The 24,642-nt window shown below is 36.7% G+C and overlaps 1 protein-coding gene across 1 annotated transcript in view; it reads left to right on the forward strand.

The window, feature by feature from the left end:
* Positions 1-1,286: 1,286 nt before the first annotated feature.
* NEBL (nebulette) overlaps positions 1,287-24,642 on the forward strand; it is a gene marked incomplete at its 5' end in the record, with an annotated part of 48,268 nt that continues 24,912 nt past the window's right edge. Inside the window, 12 exons of the mRNA XM_010292634.1 lie at positions 1,287-1,454; positions 2,122-2,232; positions 2,480-2,590; positions 3,093-3,197; positions 6,328-6,420; positions 11,287-11,379; positions 11,750-11,841; positions 13,863-13,956; positions 16,203-16,307; positions 17,459-17,630; positions 22,175-22,267; positions 23,229-23,357. Of these exons, the coding sequence (XP_010290936.1) occupies positions 1,287-1,454; positions 2,122-2,232; positions 2,480-2,590; positions 3,093-3,197; positions 6,328-6,420; positions 11,287-11,379; positions 11,750-11,841; positions 13,863-13,956; positions 16,203-16,307; positions 17,459-17,630; positions 22,175-22,267; positions 23,229-23,357 (1,366 nt within the window). The remainder of the gene's footprint in view (positions 1,455-2,121; positions 2,233-2,479; positions 2,591-3,092; positions 3,198-6,327; positions 6,421-11,286; positions 11,380-11,749; positions 11,842-13,862; positions 13,957-16,202; positions 16,308-17,458; positions 17,631-22,174; positions 22,268-23,228; positions 23,358-24,642) is intronic.

Genomic DNA, 24,642 nt, shown 5'->3' on the forward strand with positions numbered 1-24,642 from the left:
TTTTATATATATATATTTTATATTCACTTAATATGTGTGTGTATACGTATATGTTTATTTGCACACATATACATACATAGCCATAAGAATCAGAGGGAATGCCATGCATAGGGCCAATGTGACCACTGTAAATAAGTACAGGAATATATAGCTGTAACTCCCAGGATTATCTTTTCCTTGGTGTTTTACACAATATGAAGCTGGGAGAAAATATCTGCTATTCCACCAGATGAGGAGGAATTATCAGAGAGGAAGTGGCATGATGTCTTCTTAGAGGTTAACTTACACTTTTTGCAAAAATCTGTGGTTTGTAAGGTAGAGAGTTGTTTTATTACGTTTCTTTCCACATCAGGGTGAGACAGAGATGGAAGACTGAAAGTCTTTTTGCTCTTGTTCTTGTAAGTGATGAGACCAGTGAATGGAGTAGAAGGATATTTTCCTTCTTTTTTCTAACTAACGTACAACGTAAAAATTAATTATCAAGAAAAGTAACAGTTATTTTTTAATTATATGTATTTATTTTGGAAAAAACCCCCAAACCTGTTTTCTACAGGCAGAGGTAAACTAGAATAGAAAAAGAATGATTACTACTATAGTAGCGGAAATAACACTGCCTGAGAATCTTTTAATTTTTTATTTTTAAAAAAAGGACAACTATCATGTACAATATTTCAGTATTACATTTTAATATCATTTGCTGATGAACAAGAAATATATTCTTGCTTGGGTAAGCTGAAGATAAAATATTCATTTTGTTTCCTGTTTATTGGTTATTCATAATTTATGTTGTGAGGAAAAAAAAGCAATCAACGATGAGTACTGCCACTTGCCTAATGGCTGTGGTTCAGGAAAGACCTCTTAAATGAATAAATTACAACTTCCTGCCCTGAAAATTCACTGGAAACAATTCTGTATGGTATTAAATTTCTAACATTCAGTCTTTTCATAAATAAAATATTTTCTTAAAAGTAAAATGGGTTTCAATTAGGCTGGCAGCAAGTACCAGCTTATTACACAGTGTTCTGCAGAGGACAGAACAGTAAACTTCCCCTTTACTTTACAGGATAATTGTAGCAACCTGTATGGACTGATTTCCCCTCACCCTCTGCCAAATTAAAAGATCAGTGGTAGAGTTAATTCAGTGAGTTCACATTCAGTGAATATCTCCTCAAGTTTTCCTCGTGTAGTTTTTTATGTGTTTTCCTGACAAAAGCTTGCCAAGAGAGTTGTGACTCTTGAAATTTTTGATTGACTCCAAATCCTAAATTGGATCTCTTGTGCAAAAGTCTACCTGTTACTCTCTGGATATTGTGAATATAATGTATGAAGTTTTATCTTCACAGAAACAATACAAGAAAGACCTGGAAACTGAAATTAAAGGGAAGGGTATGCAAGTTGGTCCGGATACTCCTGAGATAAGACGAGCCAAGAAAGCCTCTGAAATTGCAAGCATGGTCAGTACGGTACCTGTTGCAAGCTTTCCATTTGGCAGAATGCAACAGATTATTGTCATAGAGAATTCCAGGTGGTGACCAATCTAGGCAGTAGCAATACCACAAATTTCACCAAATACCTAACCTGTTGTGCTGCGCAGTCTAAAAGTTACATACTCAGCGTACAGGGGAAAGTTAAGACTTCCCAGAATTTTGACCTTTCTGTCATCTTTTGCAGGCGGCCCTTGTTCCTCATGAACCACGCCTGGACTGGGCTGTGCTCAGTAGATGGGGGCCCTACTGCTTTTAGGTCTAAATAGCTACTTGTTTAGTTAGAGCCAAATCATAAACAGAGAGATGCTTAAGCCTTATGACCCCAGTCTTGCAAAGCACAGCTGAGGGAGAAAGTCTTATCTACATGTGTCTCGGATTGGAGCTGCCAAAGCTGCAAAGACAGGTAGATGTGAAAGGCTACATCAGATTTGAAGTAAGCAGTCTGTTAAAATATTTTTTTAACTGGTCAGCGGCTACAGCATAGGTGTCTCGTAGATAGATTCTACAAAGCTAATGCTGTTGAATCAAAAGTTATTTGGTATTTTAAGAATGCTGTTCAGTGGAATTGCAGATTAAAGTACGAACAATTTAAGAATTTGTCTGTCAGACACATTTCCAACGCTATTCTCTTCAGAAGGAATACAAGAAAGACTTGGAGAATGAAATTAAAGGAAAGGGAATGGGAGTGGGCATGGATACCCCTGATATACAACGAGCCAAAAAGGCTTCTGAAATTGTAAGCCAGGTGAGTACAGAATGAATCTCTTAAGATTACTTTGGAAGTAAAACACAATGAGATGTTAAAAGCATAAAATCTTCTTGAACATACTTGGGCCAAAAAGAATAAGTAGTGCACAACAAAAAAAATAAAATTTAAGACATAGAAGAATTTATTTTAAAGTCTGACCAGTGCTATCAAAATAGCTTTGAAGATAACATGTACAAATAACTGTAGCATTATTTGTGGTTTTTTTCCTTCTTTTTTTCTTCAGAAAGAATATAAAAAGGATCTGGAGACTGAAATTATAGGAAAAGGGATGCAAGTTGGCCCATACACTCCTGAAATACAGCGGGTCAAAAGGGCTTCAGAAATAGCAAGCCAGGTAGGCATAGTTCAAAGGCTGAACGTTTTAGTTCTGTGCAACAATGAGTGCTTGATATACATTGCTCAAAATACTTCTTCTCTAGCTCTTCAGAGGATTTCATACCCACAATAGATTAATTTACATGTGGTAAAAAATCTTACAGCCTGATTCTTATTTGTATTGAGGCCTGTCATGCCATGTAAATTGGATTTAATTGTTTATATCTACTTTCAGGTCTTTTTACATTTACAACCTAATGAGAAGGATATATATATCCTGACAGTGAAGGGAAAATTTATAATATATATGAGCATATATATACACACATATATATTAAAAAAGATATTTTCAATGTCAGGTGCCCCACACAGACAATGATAATAGTATCATGGAGGAGAGAGGTTGAAATAAATATTGTACAAGGATGTTGAGACTCATCATCAGTAAAAATATTTTGTTGCGATTTGGATATTCTGAGGCCGAGAAAGCAGGAAATAGACATTTTAAAGTTATTTTTCAGAAAATGTACAAAGATGAAGCAGAGAAGATGCTCTGTAACTATTCTGCTGTCCCAGACACTCCAGAGATGGAAAGGATAAAAAGTACTCAGAAAAACATCAGTTCAGTGAGTACTAGTGGTTCTTTCTTTGCTTGCAACTTTTCTGATATTTTTCAGTTTAAATAGACTCTCTTGTGCTGCAGCATGAAATAGGGAACTTATGAGTAAATGTTCTTTGAACCATTTGCATAATTTTCCTGGCAAAAGCTGTATCACTCATTTCTTTCAGTTAAAAAAAATACCCAGGTTTTCTAGGTGCGACACTGTTATTTTGACTTGCTAAACCTCTTGTACCACCTTGCCAAGCCACAGTTATTTTTAAATGAAGATTTTTTTTCGTTTTCCATCAAGCCCCAGGAAGTACTTTATTTAAAAGAACAAAAAAAATCTAAGGCTTGTTACTGTGCATATAAGATTTTTCATCTGTTTCCTATCATATGTACAGAACATCAAGATTTGGGTATAAAATTAGAACAGGTCAGGTTTCATAAATATATATGTCTAATGATTTTATGTCATACTGGATATATTTTAAAATTTTATGCTAGAATTAAGTTTCAGTTTATCCCTAAATATAAATTATGAGCTTAGATTTCTAAAATTGCCCGGTTTGTGATGCATTCAGTTCCATTTCCTTTTTGGGCCCATTAATTCTGCTGTTTGTAATTCTAGCTTTGATTGTAATATAACAGAGAAGAGGAGGAGTAAATACAGCCTCCAGAATCAAAGTCTATCCAGTTAGCGTCTGTTTTTTATGGCAGACTAAGTAATACTAATAATGCCAATGATTTGAGAGAAAGGAGTGTAAGTTACTTAAAATTTATCTGACACAGATGTGGTTGTTTGCTGAGAGAGATTCTCAGCTTCTCCAACTCCACACGAGTCCAAAGTCAATTAGTTTTCCTCAGAGGTGTTTACCTGCAGCTATCCCATATCCCTGTGGCTTCGCTGGGGGAGTAAGAGCCTGTGGGGAGAGGAGAGAAGAAAAGAAATGTCTCTGCGGCGGCTCTAGGCAGCGGTCCCTCCTGTAACGTCTTCCAGCCGTTACCTTCTCCTTTTCTTCCTTCAAATGGGAGCACCTGAAATCCTTCTAACAGGAGCTGTTGACAGGCCCACTGGCCCCAATTTTGTTGCTTGTAATCTTTTGGTTTTGAATGGTGCTCCGCTGCACGGTGTGACGGTGATTAGCACCGCGTCCCGTGTCACTGTCATCCTAACACGCTAGGCCGAAGCCGTGTGACAGAGGGGATCCAAGCTGGCCTCTGCTGACCCGCTTTCCTCCCCGCGCCAGCCTTTGATCGCTTTCGACAAAGTCCTCGAGTCGGTCAGTGCGTCCGGCGCTGTGGACTCTCTAACCGTTAGATACCAGGCACATAATAACCTTCCGCTACTTAATTAAGCCTTGACAAGGCTCTGACGCATCTGAAGCCCTCGCGGCCCTGTAGGCCAGCCTGAGCTTTCAGTGCCAAGGCTGACGATTATCCTCCTTGTTAGTGTACTAGATAATAGGAAATAAAAATATTTTGTCTTTGAGGTAATGTGTGTTTGCTTTATTTCAAGATCATCCTTTTTCTGTTTCTGAACTGGATCCTCCAAGTGTAAGAAAGCAGTTCATAGCTCTGATCAAATTATCTTTTTTTTTCTTTCTCCACATTTTCATCTTTCAGTATTCTGTGCAATTTAGATTGTAAAGGTAAGTTACTTTTTACTAAGTTTAGATATAGCTGGGAGCAGCCCCAATATAAAAAAAATTAATGGCCTCTAATAGGCTTCTGATTTTTGGATTTTGTCTCAAGTATTTTCCTGTCTTATGGGACAAAAAAAGTGGCTAGCTCTGCAGATAAGATCACTGCTGCTTTTAGCTCACTAGCTGATTTGGCAGATGATTTACGATACGGTATTTACTGCAGAGTCATCTCTCTCATAGAAAATTCCCAGCTCCAACATTTTTTACCACTCCCTCTTTGGTAGAGGAAAAAAGTATATTTTAGTTCAGTCCACTGTGTAAATTTTTCTACCTTGTACTGACATGTTGGTGCAGAAGAATTTTCAAGTTCTTACTCATAAACTGTCTCTGTTCTCACAGAGTAAAACAAAATTCTAAATTGTTAAAGCTGTTCTGAATATTTAAAAATTGAGTTGTGGACATAAATAACTCTTCTCTAGAATATCTGGCAGTACTGGTCACCCTAGGTTACAGAGAACTTCAACGAAGTAGGAAAAATGCATCAAGAATTATGTTTTATTGTTTCAGGTTTATTACTAGGAAAAAACCCCTAAATAAATCTTGGTTTAAGAAGGGCAGAAATACTAAGTCGTAAAGATTTATTTCACAAACTCCAGGATCAGACTTGTTTTTACACTGATAGCCTGGAAATACTTACTGGAATGGCAACAGCTGTGACACCAAATACTGAAATTCGAATAAAACTTCTTTAGGAATTTTGCAGTGTGAACTGGTGCTCCATGGTTATTTAAATTAAACCCACCTTTGGAATTTGTGGAGCAGTTATTTACTGTCTTTTTCAGTAACTTTGACTAATTGATTCTACTGATGCACTTTGTGTTTTGTCCTTTACTGAAACAATTGAAATAGAGAGGAGAATCATATAAACAACATGTGCATCTTTTCAGAAGTGAGCTTTGGTTTCAGATGAAAAGGAAAAAAAAAAAAAAAAGCGTGACTTGGATTGTGGCTCTGTCTGTTCTGTTTATTTTGTCCTGAATATGTTAATTTTCTAGTTTGTTAAATTAGAAATAATAATAATATATGTTCACTTCTCAGAGTATTTTAAGATATGAAGATTAAAAACAGGATTCAAATCATGCATGTACATGCACGTTCAATTACATTGAAATAAGTGAGATTACTCAAGCATATAGTTGCATTTGTAAATGTTTGTAGATTATGATCTAAATTTGAATATTATTTCCAAAGCTAAAACAAATACTAACAAATGTTTGAGGTCAATCTAAAGGATGATAATAGATTGTCTGGGTTACAGCTGAAAACAAACAATGTTATTGTAGTTATTGATAATTGGTCTGATTTATGAAAAATTAAAGTATTTGCTTTCTTAGCAAGATTTATAGTCAGACCAATTTGGAACTTGGAAAACTGCCTAGCCCTTTTATGAGAACTTGTACTTGCATTGCTAACAGTCTCATAATTACTTTTTCTTTTGGGGAAATGAAGGTGTTTTATAAGAACGAAGTAGGAGCTGGCACAGCTGTAAAAGAGACTCCAGAGATTGAAAGAGTAAAGAAAAATCAACAGAATATTAGTTCTGTAAGTGTTATTAATTATTCTTATGTGAGTAAATCATGGTAAAATTTGTTTCCATCTTGTTTACTAAAAATTCTACATTTTCATATCACACATCTCATTCAAATACTACTCCACTGGATTTTGGATATAGAGGTCCGTTCTAGTAGAGTTAGAGCTCCACTCTAGTGTAGCTCTTCTGTGTCCAAGGTAGAGTTTCACATTGAAGCATCATGAAAAACAGGAGAAACTTTGAACTAAGTATTTGAGGAAAGAGTTTTGTCTTTCAAGAGTGTATTTCCTGATATGACAGACTGAACAGCAGTTGTAATTTGCAATTTAGCAAAATATCATATCACAAAAAAGAAAATCTGTAAAGTTTCTGTAGAGTCTGCATGTATTACCTAGAGGTTGGTACAGTTTGTGCTTCAGGAACAGGAAAATGAATGTCCAGACTTGGGTTATGTGAAAAGGTGGAGGGTTTGTGCCTCTTTACATGCTGATGACAAGTTGATCTGTGGATCTCATGAGACTGGTTCTGAACTGATGTTGTTTCTCTATGGGTGCCCAATGTCTTTGGCACTTTAATGGGCAACTGAAAATAAAATATAAAAACGAGAGTTTTCTACAAGTAGAACATGCTCTTCTGATAAATATGTGACAAAACTTGGAAAAAAGTGAAAAACTGACTGCCAAGCAAGAAAACACTTGTAGCTGCAGTGGTCACTTGTTTGGAATTTTTGGTGCAGAGTCCTCTGGAGCCATTTTTATGTTTGTGACATGACTTTTCCGGTGGTTAGATGCTTTTTAAAAAATAAAGTTGGAAAGTAACACATAGACAAGACACTAGATTGTGTTTAACTATTAGTTGAAATCCAAATTAGGGACTCTGGGCACCTATTCTATTAGAATTACCTTGTTTACCAAGTAGTGTTAAATACTGCATTCCCCACCAAAGTACGGTCAGGTAAGGAATTTTCATAAAATTTTGAAAAACTCATATTTTCCTTGGAATTTTTCTCTGCTCCATTCATCATGTTTTATCATATCAGTGCAAGTTATCATGTGTCCTAAGTCCTAAAATAGTGTTTCTGGTTGGGAAGCTGTAGGTTTTCTTGATTTGAGGTGGGGGTGTGTTTGTTGTTGTTTGGTTCTTTTTGTTCTTTGGTTTCTCTGTGTCCCCCCTCTTCCCGTACAATTATGTGTTTAGGTTTCTTTTAGCCAGATTTGTACTGGTGTTCTAGAAACAAAACCCTAATCTCCTATTGCCTAGTTCATTTCCAGTTACCATGGACATTTATTTCAATAGTCAGACACACACAGAGGCTTATTAGGAGTAGTCTTACTGTAATGCTTTTCCTCAATACCTTTCAAAGCGAAATGGAAAAATAATATGCAGTGCTCTTGCTGTTTTAGAAATCCTGAACAGTGGTGAAGAGGGGAAAATGAAAGATGCATCAGTATGCTAGTAAACAGACTTGGAACAAAAGCATATCAAGAGAAACACAAAATGCATTAGCGGTTTAGTGGTGTGATGTAAGTAGCATGGCCTTTACCTTGCTAGTCTGCGTGTAGAGTTACTATTTTACAAAAGATATTTTATTACATGTAGTATACTTGAGATTACTTAAGTCTCGTATAATATTTATTAAAATTGTAGAGTGCCAAATTTAAAGGCAATGTGCAAGAAAGTTTTAAATTACATGTCAGGAAGAGGGAACGTATATTGTGTAATTTACAGGAGTCCCAAAGGAAGGGTAAATTACACCAATTTTGACTCCATTGGATTTAAACATTTTACACGTATCTTTGAATTTAGTCAGAAGGACTTGGGACAGTTTTAAAACTATCTGCTGAGCTAAATAAAATGAAGGAATGTGAAGCACATCTGCAGTGCAAAATAACCCAGAACACCAAACCAAAATAACACTCACTGTGCAACCAAACCATGCAAAAACATCCATTGCATCATGTTCTGAAAGTGATCAAATTCTTCCAGATGACATATTTTGAAGACAAAGCTCAGGACAGTCTGTATTCAAATCCTAAAAAACAAGGTGGTGACAGCTAAGGTGGTTGAGCTCATCTCACCTTTTGTCATGATTAGTTTGGGAAGAGAAACCTCCTAAATAGTTGGAGTCAAGATCTCACAGAACTTTAAAAGCAAACATCAGACCCATGGACTGTAACTGAACCTGAACAGAGAAGTTACAAATAACTAAGAGGATTTTTTTAAAAACTTGTTTATACTGAGGGACAGACAAGGCTAGACACAGCATTGGGAAGAAAGCTTTTGGGGGAAGATTGTGTTTTTGTTTGTGTGAAATCCATGAACCCCTATGATATGTCAGTCAACACCACAAAGCTGGGGCCTGATTAAAACTCAAGCAATGGATGTTTTGAAGCATTTTAAGGACCAGTAACACTGCCAATTCTTAAGCTTACCTAATAGTCTCTATTAAAAGACCCTTTTTCTAGTGGTTTAGTACATCTGCCAGTCCTAAACTGTCTGGACTGAAATTTTCCATTCCTCATCTGTGCTTTGGGCTGGTTTGGTTTTATTTATTTATTTATAAATTTCAACCAAAGTAGCTTCCAAGTATGAGCTTAGAGAAAAATAAGTTGTTTTGTCTGTGTTAAAAAATTTGGCATCTCCAGAGGTACCATGTCTTGAAGAAGAGAGTTGAAAATTATCTACTAAGTGACATTTGGTACAGTGGATTTGGGGAAAAAAAAGGTCAGGGATGAGGAACTGAAAGTGTAGAAGGGCTTGGTCATGGACAAAGTGGAGAGGCCAAAAGTGGGGAAAGACAGGCAGAGTGATGTGCTCCTGTGCATGGGTGCTTCCTTCCAGAAGAGCTGAAACAGAACACAAGGTTGTTTAGACTCACCACTCCCTTGCTGTCAGCATGTATCTGAGCTAACTTTGGTCAAATATTTTCACTTTCTGTCATGATGTTGTCCACGGAGGTAACAAACTATGATAGTTCTTATGGGTTTGTGCAGTCAATCTAAGGAATAAAGTTTTTTTAAATCATGAGAAATTGCATCCCCAAGAGGTACCTTTAGTGAATATTAAGGTCACTAAGTCAATACACAAAAGCAAGAACCTGAATTCAAGTCCTTGTGTCTAGACCTGATGATCCAATACCAAAGTATATGATTTTATACTTTGCCGCGGAGGTGGACCTGCTCTGGTTTTCCCTTTTGCAACGTACAGTTCAGTGGCAATTCTCATCTGACTGCAGGTGCAATATAATCCTGTGTTGTTTTTTTTTTTACTTATGTAACCAGATTAGCTGTTACTTGTCTGTGGTCTCTAGTAAAAATAGTACTTTTCCTTGTCACAATTCCCTTTGTCCTCCTTTCACAGCAAAATTAGTGAATTAATGTGTGTGAAAAACTGAGATGCTTTAGTGAGGAACAACATAGAAATCAGTAATTCTGTCATCAAAGATCTTAGAGCTGTTAAAAAAAATAAATCAGTCATGGTCCATATGCAAACTACTCACTAAATAAGGCTCATTGATTATATGTAATGAATGAGGCAGAATTCTCTTGAGAAACACAGCTTTTCGTAATAGATAAAGATAATTATAAAGCACTTAAAGAGGAAAAGAATGAAGTAGTATAAAATATATTAAAAGCTATATATGGAGCATATTTGTACAAGGGGAGGAACTAAGGTTACATTTAAGTTACTTGTGTCATTTTCTGATTTTCAAGTCCTTGATTTTTCAAGCATTAAAATGTATTTAACAGAAGTTTTGTATGCCACATTAATATAAAACTGTACAAATTGATTCCTTGTGCTGTTCCCCTGTTCCTAAAGTACTTTGAGTCTTGCTAATGAAAAATGTTTCCAACTATTATGTATCACTGCACACACAATTTTGAATGTTTTTGTGAATTTTGCCATTTTATTACCATTGTAAAGAAAAAGAAAGCATGCCATGTCACTGTAAAGGATGGCATGGTCTACAAGTATTGTTTGTTTTACACTGGCATAAGAGATTTGAAGCTGAACGTGCTGAATCTTGGACAGGTATTTAGTAAAAGACAGGAAGAAAAAGGCAATGCACAGATTTGTCGAAGATGACCCTTTTGGATGGCATATGGAAAACCAGAAAATAGATGCCTTTCTTTTCAGTACCACATCCACCTTAAAATTCTTTCTCATTTAGTTGAATTTCAGTTTTGGTACATATGCTATATAATTGAAGAAATTCTAGTTCTGTGCATCTTTCAAATTATGGAGTCTACCATATCCAAACATACTGCTGTTTAGAAGAGAGTAAATGTGGCAAAAGCAACAGTAAATATCTGACAGCATCTTCAAAGGCATCATCTATCCAAACATCTTCATTCTCCCTGATGTATCTGTGTGTGTTTTGAGAGAACTTGAATGAGACTTTGTAGTCATCCACCCTTTTAAGAACACATCTGTGAAATGTTTTGTTTCTGAAATGGACTGGTAGACTCTGTAGCAAGATAATAGCAAGAACAAGTCATTGTCAGAGTGATACAGATTTCCAGGTAGTATATGCAGCATCCCAGTTGTCATAGAGTCATTGAATCATTTAGGTTGGAAAAGACCTTTAAGATGGTCAAGCCCAACCGTATAGCCACAATCCCATCTGCTGTATACTCCCGCTGTACTAGACTTGTTACATGCACTCTCTTCTTTACCGTATCAGACAAGATGCGTTGGAGACCCTAGCAGCCTGTTTTAGAAACCAAGTATAACTCTCCCTTTTCAGGTTAATAGTGTTGGTAAGTGTGGTCTAGCTGTGCAGTATGTGTAAGGGAGAGATTACAAAAATGTTTGTTGTATTTTAGTGCTTGTCTGTATCTTTAAATTGTTAATATTTTGTAATATTTATTGTGCAGATTAAATACAAGGAGGAAATTCAGCAAGCAACAACTATTTCTGATCCACCCGAACTAAGGAGAGCTAAAGAAAACCAGAAGAACATTAGCAATGTGTGCCCCATTTTCATTGCTTGCATACTTTTCTCTGCTGCATTAAATGTGTTTGTGCCTTGGTGAATATGTCTGTGATGTTTGTACTAGTTCCTGTTTGCCCACAAAGACTAATTTAGTCAGTTAATGGTAAAATGATAACTCCTTAGCCTTGCACTTTGATTAACATCAATGAGAGTGATCAGTTTTCTCTGTCTGAAATGGAACTGCAAGAGGGTGAGTACTAAGTATCATGTGGAAAGATGTGATTGATTATTAAGGAATGGTATTTTTCACCCAAATGCAGTGTGCTCCTTAATGATGTCTAACACACTGTTGTATTTCTGTTACTTGGAAGCCTCTGTGTAATATCGTCTGCCATGTTTGCTAGGTTCAGTACAAAGAGCAGCTCTGCAAAGCTACGCCTGTGAGTGTCACCCCCGAGATCGAAAGAGTCAAGAGGAATCAAGAGAATGTCAGCATGGGAAGTTGCTCTCGTTTAATCCTTTGTATAATTTTTGGGTGCAGATGATAAGTACAAAGTTCTGCCTCCAGAAGCTGTGCCTTTTCTTTAGTTAGGTGCAGGCTCAGTAATGGAATTACTTGAAAACTCTCTTTTAGGAAGCAATTGTGAAAAGCCATTGCTTGGGTTGGGAAATGGCACATGAAGCATCACATATTTGTTTAAAGAAATAGCTGCAATGTTTTGAAACGTTACTCTCTGTCTTGGATATTTGCAGGAAATCTGGACTCTTTTTTTTTTAAACGGAATAACCTTTTCTAGCTTTTTTTTTTTTTTAATTTCCGTTGTAAAAAATTGACTACGACTGTAGTCAAACTGCAACTCTCTTACCTGTCTCTTTCTGGTTCCTCAATAACCTTCCTATCAGAGTTTAGTATTTAATGGCTGACACAACCATTAGAAAGTCACTGGTTGCAGGAGCACAGGGAAGAAGGTAAGGGCTTTTGGAGCGTGCTGCTGCCTTCCTGCGCTGCTGAGGTTGTACCTTGATACTGAGTCTTTGAGAGACCGGCCGTTCTCACAGGGAACAGCCATCAGCAGCCATATTTCATGGGGCTGCAAACAGTGTTTCCCTGGGGTGTTTTCTGCCATGTTCCCCAAATTAATTTAGAGTTACAATTTTCAAGAATACTGTCCTTCTAATTTAAGTGTATGCTATTTATTCCTGGATTTATGTTGATATATGTAGCTCTCCTAAAATGCACGCTGTTCAAAGAAACCTGTTTTCCCGAGTGATTCACGGCAGTCTGTGCAGTTGTTCTAGTCACATCAGTGTTTACATTTCACCAATTTTTGTGTTGTGCAAATTTATTTGGAAACATTAAATTCTCTTTCAGGTCACTGGAATAGCTTTGGGCGAAGATTCTGTAACGTCAGATGTTTCTAGAAACATTAAGTCTTGAATAATCATTTTATCTTTACAAATGTCAGTTTGCAAGCTTAATCCATTTGATAGCTTACCATCATTTTTATAAGATGTTAATTTTTCAATTGGAATATGTTGATGTGGACAGACCAAAACTGTGTTGTGTGGGAAGACAGTTGCTTGAACAATATGTATATTAGTTCCACAGTGCACTGCAGAATTATGAGCATAATGTATCAGCACAGTTATCACACAAAACCAAGAGCTTGTTAAAAAAAAAAAAGGTTTGTATGGAAACACTTCTTTTACATAAAACTGTATCGAATGGCATAAATCATGCAGGAACCTCTAGTTACTTACTAAATGTGTACCATATCTGACTTCCCAGTATTTGGAGCCAGGCTTATCATTTGACTGGTTGGTCTGTCAACGCCAACATCCTATCCTTTATCCTCTTTAGATGCTGATCCTGCCTTGAGTGTGCATTTGGTTAATGCATTATTGCTACAAGTGTATTTTGTAAAAAAAGTGATAGAGGGGTAGTCCTACAGTACATTTAAATAAACACATGGTGAAATGTAGGCAGCTGGATTCAACTGGCAGTTGCCTGATGTATTGCACCCCCTGTGTTTAATCACCTTTGAATATATAGAGTATAAAAGTTAGAACACGGATGGTATCCTTATGGAATCTCTATGTCTGGACAAATATACATTTTTAGTATACAGTATACAGTATATATAAAGTATACAGTGGGCATAGCTGAAATTCATTTTTTTCATTTGCTTTGCTTGACTTTACTGCATTATTTGTGGCTTACCTCATTCCAAATATAAATATTTCTCTATACTGCCAAAGACCAGTGTGGTAAATGTCAAGATGTTGTATGCATATGTGTGTATATATCCTCACAAATGCATTAATAGGAAGACTATACAGAAAGAGTTCAAGGTTATGCTTCAAAAATCAAGTTTTATGAGCTTTAATAAACTTCAAATGCATTTTAGCTTTTCAGTTGTTTCCTGGATGACCTTTGAAATCACACATTTTAATGTAATACAATGTGATATTGCTTTAGCTGAAATAGTATGTACCATTTTATTCTGTTAAATAATAGGTTCACTACAGGGAGCAGCCTGGCAAAGCTACTGCTGTGAGTGTCACTCCTGAGATAGAGAGAGTCAAGAAGAATCAAGACAATATCAGCTCGGCAAGTTCTTTGAATCTTTTTGTCATTTAGATTTTCAGTCATTGTAGGAATATAACAAGGATATGCTTTTCCATTTAGATTTGATGCGTCAAATGAATCTAACTGCCTCATCCACTGAATGGATTTTTTTTTTTATTCTTTGAGCACGTGCACTATGCATATGGGCAACAAAAATATCAGACTTGCCTGATTATTCTTGCAAAAAAAACAAGTGTTTGCGTTGGGACCAGTATTTTTCAAGGAGAAAGTCAGTAGAGGTCAGTCATTCTTTCAAGAATCTTTGTCTCTTGTTACCAAGTTTTAGTTTCTAGACTGCAGGAGTAAATTACAGTAAAGAACAAAGGAAAGAGAATTTAACTTTAGTGCAAATTTAATTTTTTTTGCTTCAAAGCATGGAAGCATATAGTCATCCATTTACTTTTTTACTTACCTTTTTTTCTTTTTTTTTTTTTTTGATCACCACTAGAGTGGTGTAAGAAGCGGCAAACGGTTCTAATAAGAAGCAAGGAAGAAGTCAAAACAGCATGGTGAAGTAAAGGACCAGACTAGTTACATTACAGTCTGTGTCCTCAACATTGAAACAACATCAGTGACAAAGCCTCTGCAGATGGTAAATGGAACAGGTTTCGTGGAGAGTCACTATCTCAAGGTGGCAGAAGAGAATTAATAGTAGTGAACACTTTAGAACTAAGTATAGGGGGAAAAGTAAAGTAGGTTGGATTTGTCAGAGGATTTGTCTAAGGACAAAGGAATAGAATCTGACCTTGTAACTACATATGTCTTAAGTATGTTCTTAAAATGCTCATGCATATTTACCAAAGTCAGTTAGTTTTGAGGTGCATGGTTAAAAATAAGAGGGAAACTTCCCAACAGTTCTAGACTTTAAATAATTTTTTTTTAATTTCTGAAAATTAAGCCTTTTTTTCCAAGTGACTCCTTCACTTTGTTTTTCAGGATTTACAGGGATAAATACTCCTCTATGTTACTGAGCAGTAGATGAAAAACAAACTGTGTTGGCTACAATTATTCTGTCCAGAAAATGCCTTATGGTCAAAAGCATATGTAGCTGAATAAGAAAATTTTTTGTTTAATTAAGCAGGGCTTGAAGAATATGCAGTACCGTATATTTCTGTTTCTCTGTACATTACCTCAAGCTTACCTATGAAACATAGACAGCAAGACTCATATTTTCATAGGTACATTGCGCTTAGCTAATGTAATTTTAAGGAGTATTAGACAATTTCAGTACTTGGTTTCTCTCATCACAAACGCATGTTGAAATAGATTTGCACAACTGATTTGAGAGGTAGTACTTTGAGTGTGAATGTATAGATAAATCTAAAATATTTACTAACACTCAGTACACAGGTTACAATGCAATGTAGGAGCTAAGAAAGTCCATCAGTAGAAGAATTCAGCCAGCCAGAAGAAACTGTAAGAGTACTCACTCTAGAACCAACAAGCAGGACCAAGTACTTTTACTGTTTTGGAATTTTTAGTGTGGTTATTTTTGTGTGTTTGTTTCTTTGGTTTTTTTTTAACAGATAATTAACCTTGCATCTTTACGAGCCTGTAAAATGCTACAAAAGAAGCTAACTGGGAGAAATGTGACGTAGGAGGTTCTGTACTTAGTGATGCACAAAGCACAGAGCCCAAATGTTCTCTTTGAAAACAGCATATTCAGATTTGTCCCAGACATGTTGCTTTTGTGGTGCTAGCCAGGGCTAGCTACTGAGCAGGAGTAAGAAGGCTGCCACAGCACTAATCCGCTTGTAAGAGTTGAATTCCCTGGGGACAAAGGAGTTCTCATGCTGATCCCAACCTGGAAGCAGACTCATGACAGAATCTAGATCTGTCTGGGCAATAAGAAGGTAGCTTATCATCAGCCATACAAATATGTTTTAAAGATGTCCAAGTCACAGTGGTGTTTTCTTATTATTTATCTTATTTTTCAGTTGATAAATGAATTGTTTCACTTATGTCATTTAAACTGTCAAGAGTTTCAGCTTTCAGGTAAATACTACTTTTCTGAGTAAGTGACTGATGGAATAAACATGCCCTTTGGCCTTACAAATTTACTAACTCATCTGTATCCTCCCTCTGAAATAAGTCACTAGAAAATGAGTGTAAAGAAAGAAACAAGAAAAATGTTGTGATTCGGAAAAGGATACCGTTGCATGGTGATTCTCACCGTCCTTTCTACTGTAAACAAAAACTTCATGTGTGCTGTTGTTGCTGTTTTGCAGGTCAAGTACAGCAGTGATCAAAGGCAGATGAAAGGTAGATGTAGTGTGCTTCTAGACACACCTGAGCTAAGGCATGTCAAAGAAACACAAAACAACATCTCAATGGTAGGGTACTTTCTTCCTATAACTAGAGTATACTAAGGAATGGCACTTGACTTCCACTGGATTTTGCCTTCCATTAATATAGGTAACTAATGAAACTCTATGCTCAACTATGGAAGGAATATTTGCTTCTTATGCCTGTTGAGGAGGGAGTGTTTGCTAACTGCATATGACTGTAATGAACATTTTCAATATACTAATAAACAGTTTTCTAACAGTTAAATGTCTGTTCTTTTGTTTGTTTGGTTGGTTTTTTTTTTCTTTAAAAAAGTACACACCTCATTTGAGCATCACACAGTTTGACTGGATTAGGTGACACACTTCACCTTGTGCCTGTGCACGTTCCTGGTTTCTGCGTGGCTTTTGTTCTTGGAATGAGTTGTTATGTGTGCATTTGCTTGTGTGAGAATGTTTCTCAATTTAATTCTTTGATGATTAAGACTATTTAAAAAGTAAATATGCATAATCAGGGATACTACTTCATAACTCTTACTAATACTGGTTTTGTTCCAACACTTGGTTATATAACACTTTCTACCCTGATGTCCTTGGTTTTAATGTCTTTTTTTTTCTTTTTTTTTCTTTTTTTTTTTGTAAGCAGGCTGCTTAGAACAACTGCAATTCTTTCTAAAAACCTATGTTTAAAGCCAGCTGGCATAAAACAAAAAAGTAAAAGAGTACCTTTTGCATCAAATTGTGCATATAATCAAAATTCTCAGTGAATGAAAATACTCGTGTTCTTTACAACTATTACCGCCGGAACACTTTTTACTGAGAGATGTAGTTGTCTATATCAGTAGAGAGCTATCCTATCTTAGAGAAGAAAGGACTGGACCAGATGACCTCCTGAGGGCTTTTCCTGTCCTGTGTGCCTGTAAGATGATGCTTTGCTGCTTGAGTTAATGCCGAGTTCTGTGGCAAAGGAAAACAAATGCAAAATTATAATAAAATATCCGGAAATCTAGTTAGGGAGATAGATAGAAAAGACTTGGCTGGCTATCCAGCCTGTCTCATGTGTGTAACAATTCTATTATGGTGCAAACCCAAAGAATGTAAGTGCCTCATAAAACAAACACGTATGCATTCTTGCATAGAATAAGTATTTGCTGTCAGTTGCAGCTTGGGGAAGAATGTAATTCTTCTTGTTTTCATAGGTGAAATACCATGAAGATTTTGAGAAGACAAAGGGCAGAGGCTTCACCCCAGTGGTAGATGATCCTATAACAGAGCGGGTGCGGAAAAACACACAAATCGTGAGTGATGCAGCGTATAAAGGTGTGCATCCACATATTGTTGAAATGGATAGAAGGCCTGGAATAATTGTTGGTAAGTTGTTAAATACTGTTGCTATTGAAAACACTGTGGGGAAGATGAAAGCCTCTGCTTATGTTTTCCATCATAACGAAGAAAAAGTACTCCCAGATTTAATTTTCACTCTTTTCTCAGTATGAACTGGTTCAATGCCAGCTTCTAATGAAGTAATGATGGGAATGAATGGGAGATACGTTGTAGTTTTTTTACAAATATGGATAGTCATTGCTATTACTTTAAGTATGAACTTTGACTCTTCAAGAAAGGCCAAAATATCTGCAGTAATCTTCATTTTGCACACAAGACAGATGGTTAAAGCTGTGATTCTCCAAGATTTCAATGTTTAAATGTTGCAGATCAGTTTGAGATTTCACCTTTTGTCAGTCAGCAATTTCTCCAGAGCTGCACATGCTCCATTTACCTCTTGTTTTAGAATTTCACACAACTTTCAAAATATCTCAAGCTGTAACTGATCCATAACTAATTAGATCTTTGGTAAGCCAAACACCAGTGTTCAGAAGTGATGTTCTAAGAGATGGTTGAAGATAAGACCAGGTGTTCAGGGAGTAGAATACAGGTTAATTTTGTATGTAGAGACAGTGTCTTGCATTAAGATGTCATTTGGAGTATTTATAATAAACACTATTTCAAAATCAAAACGGATATTTGAAATCTCTCAAAATTTAGCAAGCCTGCTATGGCAAAGAAAATGGTAACCTGACATTTTAATTTTTTTTCTCCTTTCTTTTTCTTTTGGTGTGTCCTTTTTCTGTTTTTCTGTGCTTTACAACAGTGTAGGCCCCAGAGGGTCTACATACAGAAAAACATGCTGAGATAGCACTCTCAAATCCTTCATTCATAGTAATAGCAAGGGTTGACTTTAAGTTTACCTCTCAAAAATCAGAGAAATTGTAGGTCAAATGGACTAATCGGTGCCTAAAGCAAGGTTAACTGTATCTCTATCATTCCTGGCACATGCTTCTTCAGTCTTTTCCTCAAAGTCTCCAAATGAGTCTCTATTACATAAAGAAGTGTATTTCTTTCCTTTTGTATAACCAACTTTTAGATGTCTGTAGCTACAGCCTTATGTCAGAAGGCAATTCTCAGAAGTGAGTGTTTAGAGAGCTCTGCCTGGGTAAGGTGCTGGTGCATTTAAGACCATGCAGGTCTCAGAGGTCGCGCGTTCTGGATCTAAGGCAACAACTTGTTCAGAAATTCATTGTCTGTAGAGACCCAAGCACTTGAACTCACTTCCATAGCTAGAGGTGGTGCAGCCAAAGAGAGAGAGAAAAACCCCTGCACAGTTGCAGTTTACTATACAGTTTGCAGTACGCCGTTTAGTGCGCGCTTCAAACCTCCTGCTCTGTACTGCATTGCGCGTGTGCTGTGAGCCCTGTGTAAGAATCATGAGTGCAATCCTCTGTTCAGTAACTGAAGGCTTCCTAGCACAAACAGATTACGATTAGAAACATCCCTGAGATGAATTCTTGAGCTGTAACTGAAATATTAGTACTACTTATCACCACTCCAGTATCAAAACACACAGGAACTCTTAACTCCCCATGCCGGCCAAACAGCACAAATAGTGCAACTATTTAAAGGAAACAGGCCATGACAAACCTGTGAGCCTGAGTGATATTTCAGCTAATGCTTTTTCAGAATGAACTACAAGTATAATATCTGCTTGTTTAAAAAGAAGCTCATGGAACATCCTTGGCAGCTAGAAAAAAAAATCGCAGACTGAAAAAAACAACTATGACTTTCTTGAGTTTTTTCCTAGCCGATAGTTGTTCAGCCAGTTAGAAAAAGTACTTCTGTGTTACAGTCCATCTGTTTGGTTTTTAAAATACTATCAGTGAAGCTGTAACAACTTTTTCAAATGCCTGATTGCTAAAAGTAATGGCTCTGCTTTTGAAAATAGGCACTAGTTTTAACCATGATAAAGCCATTCTAAACCCATCAAGATAAATTAATGCAGCTGAGACTTGGATCTGTGACTAAAGAGGCTCCATGATTCTCATGTGAGTATAAGGATATTTTAAATTGGCAAAAGTTACTTTGTGTAACATTTGTGTTATAATTTGCCAAGATTCTGATTCTATGTGTTATTTCAGATTAGAGAGATGGATGAAATCAATACAAATCAATGGCTGCTGCACTGACGCTGCCATGAGGCTGTACTTAAAATCATAGAATAGTTTGGGTTGGAAGGGGCCTTTTATGGTCATCTAGTCCAACCCCCCTGCAATGAGCAGGGACATCTTCAACTAGATCAGGTTGCTCAGAGACCTGTCCAACCTGACCTGGAATGTTTCCAGGGATGGAGCATTTACCATCTCTCTGGGCAACCTGTGCCAGGGTTTCACCACCCTCATTGTCAAAAATGTCTTCCTTCAATCTAGTCTAAATCTACCCTCTTTTAGTTTAAAACCATTACCCCTTCTCCTATTGCTACAGGCCCTGCTAAAAAGTCTGTCCCCATCTTTCTTACAAGCCCCCTTTAAGTACTGGAAGGCTGCAATAAGGTCTCCCTGGAGCCTTCTCTTCTCCAGGCTGAACAACCCCAACTCTCTCAGCTGTCCTCATAGGAGAGGTGTTCCATCCCTCTGATCGTTTTTGTGGCCTCCTCTGGACCCGTTCCAAGAGGTTCATGTCTTTCCTATGCTGAGGGCTCCAGAGCTGGACACGGTACTGCAGGTGGGATCTCACCAGAGCAGGGTAGAGGGGCAGAATCCCCTCCCTCGCCCTGCTGGCCACACTGCTTTTGATGCAACCCAAGATATGGTTGGCCTTCTGGGCTGCGAGCGCTCATTGCTGCACATGACCCCAAGTCATTCTCCACAGGGTTTATTATGTTTTTACTTAGTAAGGCGTGATCAAACAAGAAAAGTTGGGCATTCACCAGTTCCCTCACCCCTCTCATGCCCGTCAGTGCTTTATGTAGTTGCATAATTCATCTCTGTTAGGACTAGTACATAGTTTATCAAAAGATTTTGTGTTGGCTTTTATTCATCTTGTCAAGAGGGAGTTCGCACTATGCCTCACCTTATGGGAGTTGCAGTAGATAACATGTAATGTACATACATTTAATGTGTTCTAAAGCCATGGGATTTATTTTATTAGCTCTGTCATTTCCATTGCCTCTTGACTATTAATAGTTTGAAACATGACATATTTGGGATCTGCACAGTTCTACTTTACCTATCAACCCATTATTTAGCTTGATGCCACTCAAACCAGCAAAAGGACCAAGCTGGGAAGACAGTTATTTTTCCCACTTCCAATGCATAGAGTAAATCTTGCAGACAGGTCTGCCTAAGAAGCAAGCCACTAGTAAAAAGGTGTGATCTGGTAGATTTGTGCTTTGACTGATTGTACTTTACATCAAGGTTTTATTTTAAACAGGTTTGGAGTGATTAAATTATTATTATATTTTTACACATAGCAGATACAAATTTTATATATTAGATTGATGTGAACAGATCAAGAATTTACACTGTAGCTGCTCCTGCGTTTGTTACAAACTTCCTCTTAACTTGTACAACATTGTAATAATTTGTTAAAAGTTTATTTAAAACATGGTTGAATCTGTATTCACTTTTCTGTTGTGATTACAACTTAAACTCACATATGAAATTAATTCTTTCTTATGGACTCCTTTTTCTTTCAATATCCAGTTCAGACATGTGAATTCAAGAGATATTAATAACTTATATGAATTAAAGCCAAAGATCTTACGATTACTACTGTTATTGAATCCACACATTGAATTCCAAAAATGCTTTTCAGTTGTGGAGTAGTGGATCAACAGTAAGTCTGTGTCCCAGGAAACTTAGATATTTGGAAGACAAAGGGAATTACTAGTTAACATCAAGAGTGGGCTTCATTTTACCCAACCGTAGATGTCTACGATACGGATTTCTACAGCTAAATTTGTCACCTGAGTCCATTTTTTGTTTTAATTAAGAAAGAAGGATGCTTTTGAGTTTATATGAATTGAGGAGCTCGTAGAAATTTATTTTGGAGAAGATGAGCTATACCCCTGATTCTGATTATTAGACTGACTTGATCTCTACTGTATGAAAAGGAAGATCTGTAGTGCCTCTCTCAGCTGTAGAGATATATACGGCCAGCTGTCAGCTATAGGGATATATACTGCAGCATCTCTGTGGAGTAAGCATGCTATTGGTGGACTGGGGAAATAATCTTGTAGCTCTGATGATTTTGGTTCTGCTAGTGGAAAAGAGCTCTGGTATGTGATATTTAACTTTTTTCCATTTATTTAGACTTAAGAAAATACTATGGTCATATTTAGAAAAGGAAAAAAGAAAACCTGGGAGAAAAAGTCTCCTTAAAATAATGTCAACGCTTAAAATGAACGCACTGAGTTCTTTTAAGCAGGAAATTAATGCTTTCCAGTCCTTTCAGGTGAACATCTAGATCTTTTGGTTAATTTCTAGATGAAGGAAATCGGTTGCTGATTTTTAAAACTCATTCCTTTCATGCTTTTACTTCCTTTGTTGTTTGTCTGTCTTACAATTTCTGTGCTTTGGGAAAAGATCTTAAAGTTTGGCGCACCGATCCTGGCTCCATCTTCGACATTGATCCTCTGGAGGACAATATTCAGTCTAGGAGTCTGCATATGCTTTCTGGTATTGCTTATATCCTGACTTTTCCCAAATCAGCTTTTTATGTTTATGAAACTAAGTCGATACAGTAAATTTTCAGGTCAATGTGCCTGCCATATGTTTTATAAGTCTGTTTTCATGTATATGAAAAATACTGCAGTATTTTAAAAGCAGTGTTTTATAGCAACTTCAGCTGTAATCGCGTGTGCAGATAAGAAATAGTGAAAGAAATTTTATCCTAAACAACAGTTACTCATACCACCTACAAGCAGTCCCTTAAAAAGCATTGACCTACTTTGTTGTCACTATATGTAGAATAGTTGGACCTTACTAAAATTTCAGAGATATAGAAGGTGGCCTATTCATGAAATTCATTTCTTTTCTATGCACATTTTGCTTATACGGCACATGAAATAGCCTTGTGCTATTGTTTGCAACTCCAGGGTATTCATAATTTAAGGGTAGACAGAAAAGGAGGGAAGGTTATGTAATAATAGGCAACAATGTTTTGGCTCTACAGGTTTAAGGTTTTTTTTTTTCCCCTAGAAGTGTTTCTTTTGAATGTTTAATTTTGTGCATGTATTTTCTTTGCTACTAATAGTGGAACTTTAAATAGTCTTTTGAATGTCATGCATTTCCACATGCGCTTGTATCATACTGGGATAAAGGAATGTTTTGATTTTCCGATGGAAATTTTCATATGCTTCCTCTTCATCCCTTTTTTCCCCAGTATCTCAATCCTACCTTTTGTTTCTGCTATTCTTTTAAAGCAGAGAACAAACCTAGTTGTCTCTGATTTTGAAGCAACCTTTTGAACTAATGGTGTCCAAAATGGAGACAAAATTGTGAAAAATTAACTTTTCTCTAATTTTAATGCCATCGGTATATGAACGTCCATGTTAGCAATGTTGGGGGTTTTGGTGTTGCTCGTCTTTGCGCTTCTGTCATCTATTTACCGTGATATTCTTTCTTTCTACCTTTGTAGAAAGAGCAAGCCGTTACAGTAAGCAGTATTTACATTCTACCAGTTTGGGAGATTATAAATCAGATGGCTCTGACACGAACCCTACCTTTTCTTACTGCAGTGAGATAACAAGGCCATCTGACGAAGGAGGTACCCCTTATTCCCACCTTTTTCACTAATGACACTATCACAGTGTGTTGAGACCTCACAGGCCTATATTAACTCCATATCCTTGTAGAGTCACAAATCATTAGAAACTATGTAAGCTATTGCCTGATTGATTAAGGCAGCAAAGCAAAATCTCAAGACTGCACTGTTTCTTGCATGCCATATTGCTTTGTTGTGTATTCTCTTTCACCATTTTGGTAACGCTGTCAATCCGAAAGCAGTCTGCTAACTCCCATTTACAAGTTCTTAAGAGAAGATGTGTTGTGTTCTTGAAAAACATCCATGAATATTTTTTTTTTTTCCCCCCTCATGAAAGAGACAATGTAACTGAAAAAAAGACATCTTTGAATGGGGAAAAAAAAAATTACCTTGTGCTTTTTGGTGGGCAAATCAAGCATACAGTAGTATTTTAGTGACTAAAGTACCTCTTCCTGTATTAAACTGTGCAGGTGTTTGTGGCTCTCTGTTTCCATCCTTAAAAAAAAGGTGTATCAACTGCTTACTTTCTCACATATGACAGTTTTCTCATACTCAGCAGTTTGGGAACCAGGGTTAATATTCAGCTGGGAAGCTTATATAGGCTGATATTGTTTAATATGTATTAATAGGATGCTTTGAAGAACCTGCATTCCCAGGTACAAAACACATCTTGCCTCTGTTTGATGGCATAGATTAGAACAAAATTTAGGAAGATGATGAGTAAGGGTCTAGTCATCCCAGTGGCATTATAGTGTGTACTAGACTTGACAAGTGAATTGTAAATATTCAGAAACATTGCATTCCAAATACATATTTTAAAAAAAAAAGTTATTTCTACTTCTCAGTTGTGAAATAAGGTGCACTGAAAAGGTCATCCAAAGAGTTACTAATTTTTTTTTTTTAAAAGAAGGTGTTAGAGAAAAGATATTGCTCCCATTTAGTTGCCTGGCATCCTTGAATTACCCATGCTTTCAGAACATTTTAAGGCATCTTAATTGTAGACTGTGCCTGTTTATGTTCTCCCATTTACCAGAGTAATATGTTAATATAGTGCCTGGTGTTTAGGGAGCCTACGTGGTGTTAGGTACCATATAAATTCTCTGATTAAGAACAGGTGAGGAAGAAAGTGTTCAGACTGAAGAACTAACTCTGAAGAAAGAAAGAAATGCACATCTTTGACAGAACTGTAATCCCTTATATCATGTCTGTCCATCTTTATTTGATATTTTAACTATATTCCCAACTCTTTTAATAGATGATAGCAATAATGCACACCATGCTGGTTTTT

This window comes from Phaethon lepturus, unplaced genomic scaffold, assembly GCF_000687285.1.
Source record: "Phaethon lepturus isolate BGI_N335 unplaced genomic scaffold, ASM68728v1 scaffold13398, whole genome shotgun sequence".
NCBI classification, from domain to species: domain Eukaryota; kingdom Metazoa; phylum Chordata; class Aves; order Phaethontiformes; family Phaethontidae; genus Phaethon; species Phaethon lepturus.